The following is a 7,500-nucleotide window of genomic DNA, read 5'->3' on the forward strand; positions in this document are numbered from 1 at the left end:
AAAAATAAAAACGTCATAACAAAATAATCTCTCAAAATCCGATCAGTCTTATGGAGGGCTTCCTTTGTTAGCTAAATCTAGCCTCGGGGTTTGGCGTAAAAATATTGGAAAACATGTCTTTTGATATTTACTGAGAAAATGGTTAATAACGGGTTTTTAATGGTATAATTCAACCCTTTTTCTTCACACTCTCTATTCAATTATAATTACATATCTTTTTTAATATCAGTGAAAACATTACGTACTTTCATTCTCTTATTCCTAAAAATATATCATTTTTGTATATATCCTTAACAATAACAAATAGGATTACAAACGACAAAAATGTCGACATATTAGTATGTTATTCTGTCTACGGTATTTTTCTTCATGTTTCACTTAACCTTCCTTGGTTCTTTCCCATAAATAAAATCACCTGACCATAGCTAGAATAAATAATAATAATAAAGATAATGATAATGATAGTAATTATAATAATAATAATAATAATAATAATAATAATAATGATAATAATAATAATAATAATAATAATAATAATAATAAGAATAACAATAATAATAATAATAAAAGATAATAATGATAATAATAATAATAGTAATAATAATAATAGTAATAATGACAATAATATTAGTAATAATAATAACAATAATAATAATAATGATAATAATAATAATAATAATAATAAAAATGTACTGGGAGTAAAAAATTAAAAAACAATGTAACAGGGGCAACATTTCGCGTCGTTGACAACGCGGAATTAAAAACGGGCGAAAAAGGAAGACGTTCAATTGACACCGAATGACGAATGTGATATGTTGCCATATTTTATGTCGTCATTTTTTTATCATCATTTATTTAATTAAGGACATAAAAATAGAAATGGGTATTGGATATTAGCTTCTTGTTTGTCAAATTGGCAAATATCGCCTCCATTTCAAATTGATATCGTGGTGTTCAGATGTTTGTCAATATACGGTAGGCACAAATTTCACTAGATCACGTGCTGTACTCATGATGGACAGTTATTACCCTCCCTGATGAGAGCTCATAGATCGTATTCTTAGGCACACCTACGGATAATGCTATGACCCTGCACACACCATTACCCTTGCCCAAGGGGTACAGAAACGAATTGCAGTATGAATGCGTATACGTCCGTTTAAACGACTATCCTTAACCACGTACATTTAAAATGTTAAAATCGTTCATTTAACACAAACGGTCTACTTAAACTAATGGTTAAGTGATTCTACTCCCTCTTAAACATTCATACATACATACATACATATACCAAGGCTTTTTCCCCCTTACAAGGGGGGTAGCCAAAAAGAAAAAGGCATAAAATCATTCCTGCCCATTCCATCCCTGAATACACTCCACACCCCTCCACCCTCCCTCTTATCTTAGCACCTCCTGAATGACGGGTCATCCCTGCACCTTGTCCACTGCCCTGGGTCAGAAGCAGTGTCGCAAGACACAGCACATCCACAGCAAGGCCGCTTCATTAAATCGGTGACCCCCCCTCTCCGTCCCCCCATTGCATAAAATGAGAGGACGGGGAGAAATCCCTTCGGGCTTCAGTCTTAAAACAGATTATAACTATCTCTCTCTCTCTCTCTCTCTCTCTCTCTCTCTCTCTCTCTTTCTCTCCGTGTCCGCCCTTAAGACGTCATAGAACTTTTCTCGTGACGCCATTCCTACGGAGTTTGCATACTTGTAATAATAATTGTTTGGTTGCGTGGAAAACCCGCAGCCCCACAGTGGCTGGCAACTGTCCTCGGGCCTTCCCACAGATCTCTGTGGGAAGAAACTTGTGATTATTGTCTGTGCTGTATCAATGTGGGATTGTTTCTGTGTCACCGAGTTGTAGGAGGAGGAGGAGCTGTCGCCGGTTGCCAGATGCTCACATGTGAAAAGGTGGAGGAAATACAGCCGAAATTGATACAAAGACAATCTGAACCTGGTCCGGGCACCGAATTCCAGGCCCTCGGGGCCGTTCCTCCGTATGGAGATAAGTATATTGATAGGTTTTGACGAAGGGCGACGGGGGGGGGAGATGATTCTATTTAACGTCTGTCTCGGAGGACTGCCACTTGCAGGCACCCTGTATGTTTGTGTGTTGGGTGTGTCCAATAGCACACTCCCTCCCTCCCCCCCCTATTCCCTACATGGGGGATTGGGGGGGGGGTGACTTGCTGCTTAATCTCACAATGGGTCTTTATAAAGATAATTGCTCTCATCTCTCTCTCTCTCTCTCTCTCTCTCTCTCTCTCTCTCTCTCTCTCTCTCTCTCTCTCTCTCTCTCTCTCTCTCTCTCTCTCTCTCTCTCTCTCTCTCTCTCTCTCTCTCTCTCTCTCTCTCTCTCTCTTTCTCTCTCTCCATTAGCTTCATTTGATGCAGTGCCTCACTGTATAGATATATTTCTGGAGCCGCCGGTCGGTTTTATTCCTCCTAGTGCAAGTCACCGGGTCTCGACGCTCACTGAGGCCTCTCGCTAGTCTCCTCTCTCCCCCTTTCCCCCTTCCACACTTTTCCCCCCTCCCTCTCCCCTCCCTCGCCCGCCTTGATTCCTGCCCTTCCATCTTCATTCACTCTCCTCTCCTGTTGTCACCCTTCTCCACCTACCTATCTTCACCCCTGCCCCCCCGTCTCTCACCCCTGCCCCCGTTGTCATCACCCCTTGCACGTCATCTTCCCCTTCCCTCTCCCCCTATCATCACCCTTCATCCCTATCCTCACCCCTTCCCCTCTATCCCTTCACCCCCATTGCACACCTGTCTTCACCCCGTGACTCTACCCTTATCCCCCTGTCTTCACTCTTACCCCCTCATATTCATCCCCCCATCTTTTATCTCACCCCTCACCCTAGATTCACCCCCGGCCCCTTGCCTTCACCCTCGCCCTTTCCTCCCTATATCCCCCATATCTCTGTCTGTCTGTCTCTCTCTCTCTCTCTCTCTCTCTCTCTCTCTCTCTCTCTCTCTCTCTCTCTCTCTCTCTCTCTCTCTCTCTCTCTCTCTCTCTCTCTCTCTCTCTCTCTCTCTCTCTCTCTCTCTCCCTCTCTTTCTCTCTATCTCTCTCTCCCTCCCCGCCACAAGCTCCCTCACTAAGCGAGTTGTCTATCACTCCGGCAGGTTCCTGAACAACAAGTTCGAGGAGGCATACACGCCGACCATCGAGGACTTCCACCGTAAGCTGTACCGGATCCGGGGGAGCATCTACCAGCTGGACCTCCTGGACACCTCCGGAAGCCACCCGTTCCCGGCCATGAGGAGGCTCTCCTTCCTGACGGGTGAGTGCTCGGGGTGGGGAGTGGGGGGAGTTGTTTGGGCCTGTCTCTTTATCTATTCATTTTGTTTGTTTGTTTATTATGCACATGTACCTATTTTTTCTCTTTCTCTGTCTATTAGTTTTTTCTTGTTTATTTATCTACTTATATACTTATTTGTTTATTTAATAACTTATCTATATTTTCATTTTGGGGGATATGCCTACTCATATTTACTTGTTTTGTTTGTTTGTGCAGAATCGATGGGGATTTAGGTCAACTTAGGTTAGGTTAGGGATTAAATCAGGTAAAAATTATCTCGGTAAATGGATCAATACCCCTTTTTAGGACTGAAAAAAGGAAACAGCATTAGCTATACTTCTTAAAGATTAAGGGAAGTATTAATTTTTCTTCCGTATTCCAAAATATACATAAAGTGGCAATCCTGCATCCACATTCCCCCACTAAGTCCTCCCTCATTTAACCTCTTTCCTACCCCCCATTCACCGTCTCCTCCTCTTCTCTTTTTATCACACTTTCCTCATCTTCTCTCTTTATCACCCTCTCCTCCCTTCTTCTCTCCCTTGTTGCCTCTTTTTCTTTCTCCTACCCTGCTCTCTCCCACCTCCCTCTTTCTCCTATTCCTCACTTCTTACTATTTCCTTTACCTCTTTCCCTCTCTCAGTCTCTCCCCGTTCCTTCAACCTCCCTCATCTCTTTTCGTCCCTTCTTCTTCCGTCTTCTCCTTCTTCTTCCCCTTCCTTTTTACTTCTATATCCTCTTTTATCAATTACCTTATTGTCTCTCTTTTCGTTTTTATCCTCGTATGCTTCCTCCCTTAACATCTTCCGTACCGCGTGGCAATTAGTCAGGATGCCGCCAAGATGGTTTTCACTCAGCTGCAGGTGACGAGGAGGAGAGGGACGAAATTGTCTTCCTAGAAATTATATGTGTTATATTTTCCTGAGCTAATTAAAGTCGAATTCCAAGTCGACAATATTCATCCAAATGTCTCAGAAATGTCGTCAAAGTCGACACGACGTCACGCACCCCCAGGTAAAGACGACATGACGTCACTCGTAAGCCCGTCCTTCTTGTACGTAAGCAGACTTTATATTTGCATTGCTATTAATTTGTACCGAGATAAAAAAAAAAAAAAAAAAAGGAGGGGGAAAGCGTTAGCGAAGTTTTATTTACAAGGCTGAGATTAGAACAGATTTGACGTCACTTCCGGGACTTATGTGCTTCGCTGTAATACTGGAACAATACTTTGTTTATTCAAACCATTTTATTGTTATGTAATTTATTGATTTGTAATTCTTAGATTTGTCAAATTATTTTTTCATTTGTTTCATGAAAATTAAATTAAATAGAATCTAGGAATTACAAACAAAAGTTAGTATAATGGTGAAGATGAAAACAATCTTCACTTCGTTTAGAAAGAAAATTAATAGTTATCCTTAACAGATGGATCTAAATTACACAGACATCATCTAGATTAAAAAAAAGTGTAATTACTTCAGGTTAAGATTTTTGATAATAATATTCTGAAAAAATAAAAATTCTAGCAAAGAATTTCAATTGTCTTGATTATTTTTATTATTATTATTTATTTATTTATTATTATTATTATTATTATTATTATTACTATTATTATTTTTGTTATTAACATTATCATTATTATTATTATTATTATTATTATTATTATTATTATTATTATTATTATTATTATTATTATTATTATTATTATTATTATTATTATTATTATCATTATTATTATTATTATTATTATTATTATTATTATTATTAATATTATTATTATTATTATTATTATTATTATTATTATTATTATTATTATTATTATTATTATTATTATTATTATCATTATTATTATTATTATCATTATATCGCTTTCATCTTTTGTTTGCAACGTTTCTTCTCAAAGATATCTATGACAGGGTTTGTGGACCGTTGTCAGAACCTGTAGAGTTGCAGGTTGTAACTAGGAAATCCTAGTTGTTATTAATATCATTGTTGTGAGACAGGTTACAACTGTGCTCAGATTGAGAAAGATGACAATTTCGCTCAGAGTAGGAGAGTGGAGCCTCTAAGTCTTTTGCTTGGGTATTTAGTGCGGGGCTCAGTCCTTTGATGAGCAAAGCTTTGAGCAAGAGAATGGAAGCTAGCTAACGTTACTCCCATATTCAAAAAAGGTGACAAAAAGAAACCAAATAACTACACGCCTATAAGTTTGACTTCAATCATAGGAAAAATGATGGAAACTATCATCAGAGATGCTATCGAACATCATTTAGAAAGTAACTGTTTGATAAATGATAGCCAGCATGGATTCAGACGGAAACGTTCTTGCGTGATTAACTTACTCGAATTCTACAACACAGTCATCTCGAATTATGACAAAAGAAACAATATAGATTTGATATATTTAGACTTTGCAAAAGCTTTTGATACCGTCCCCCACGAAAGACTACTTGCTAAATTAGCTTCACACGGAATAAGTGGTAACCTATTAAGTTGGACTAGAAATTGGTTGAATGATCGATAACAGAGAGTTGCTTTATATGGCAAAACTTCTAGATGAAAAAATGTTACGAGTGGAGTTCCTCAGGGTTCCGTTCTTGGGCCAATTCTATTCGTAGTATATATAAATGATATAGACCACAGAATAAAATCTATTGTCTCCATATTTGCTGATCACTTAAATCAATTAGATATTCAAGACGATTTAGATAAATTACAGCAATGGTCTGAAAAGTGGCCAATGAAATTTAACACAAGTAAATGCAAGGTTATGCACATAGGTAAAAATAACAGTAAGTACGATTACAAGTTCTTTGGAAATTCGTTAACAAAAGTGGACAGTGAGAAGGATCTCGGGGTAATTATCAGTAACGATCTCAAATCACCTGAGCAGTGTATTTCAGCCTCTGAGAAAACAAATAAGATTCTAGAACTGATTGCGCGATCTTTTGACTTCAAAAGTCTATCTCTCATTAACAAGCTATATAAATTGTTAGTTCGTCCACACTTGGAATATGCGGTTTCCGTATGGTCACCGAATCTCATGAAAGAGAGTGAGAGATTGGAAAAAGTACAACGGCGAGCCACAAAACTTATTCTAGATATAAAAAATAAATCATACGAGAATCGACTAAAACATATGAATCTGTTTTCCCTAAAAAAGCGTAGACTCAGAGATGACTTGATACAGGTCTTTAAGATTATAAAGGGAATTGACAACACCAAAAGTGACATAATCTTTACACTGAATGAGAATCAGACAAGAAATAATGGTCTCAAAGTGTCAGGAAATAAATTGAATTTGGGAGTGGGTAGAAACAACTTCGCCAACCGTGTAGTTAATGAATGAAATAGGCTTCCTGTAAAGGCAGTGCAATGTAGTTCAGTTCGAAGCCTTAAGATTCGTTTAGATAAACATCTAAGCAAGATGCTGTAATGACTGTCATGTATTTTATATTATTTGTTTGTTATTATTTGTCTGTTTGTTTATTATTTGCTTGATTTTCATTTATTTTTATTTTTCTGTCAATCTATTACTATTTACTATTTACCTGTTTGTTTACTATCTAATTGTATCTATGCATTTATCTATTTTATCTATTATTATTTATATTACTATAATTTTTTTTATCATTATTATATATATATTTTTTGCAAATAGCGATCACAAAGGATTACAAAGGAGGATCGTGCCGACAGGAGACCTTTTAGTCCATAACTAAGTCGGATGCAAATATATATATATATATATATATATATATATATATGTCTATATATATATATATATATATATATATATATACATATATATATATATATATATATGTATGTCTGTATACATATATAATACATATATATATACATACATACATACATATATATATTTATATATATATATGTATATATATATATAATGATAGATAAATAAATAAGTAAATAAATAATCAAATAAATAAAAAATATAATAATATAAATAATAATAAATAAAATAATTTAATCAATAAATAGGTAAAGTTAGATAATAAACAAACAGGTAAATAGTAGATAATAATAAACTGATGGATAAATAATAATAAATGATAATCAAGGAAATAATAATTTACAGACAAATAATAACAAACAAATAACTAAATAATATAAAATAAATGGCAGGCATTACAGCATCTTGCTTAGATATTTATCTAAATGAA

The 7,500-nt window shown here is 36.1% G+C and overlaps 1 protein-coding gene across 1 annotated transcript in view; it reads left to right on the forward strand.

The window, feature by feature from the left end:
• Positions 1-7,500, forward strand: part of LOC143028150 (uncharacterized) — a 136,247-nt gene that overhangs the window by 116,849 nt on the left and 11,898 nt on the right. The window contains exon 3 of the mRNA XM_076189884.1: positions 3,135-3,292. Coding sequence (XP_076045999.1) covers positions 3,135-3,292 — 158 coding nt within the window. The remainder of the gene's footprint in view (positions 1-3,134; positions 3,293-7,500) is intronic.

This window comes from Oratosquilla oratoria, chromosome 1 (genome assembly GCF_046742065.1).
Source record: "Oratosquilla oratoria isolate Oo_2021 chromosome 1, ASM4674206v1, whole genome shotgun sequence".
Taxonomy (NCBI): Eukaryota; Metazoa; Arthropoda; class Malacostraca; order Stomatopoda; family Squillidae; genus Oratosquilla; species Oratosquilla oratoria.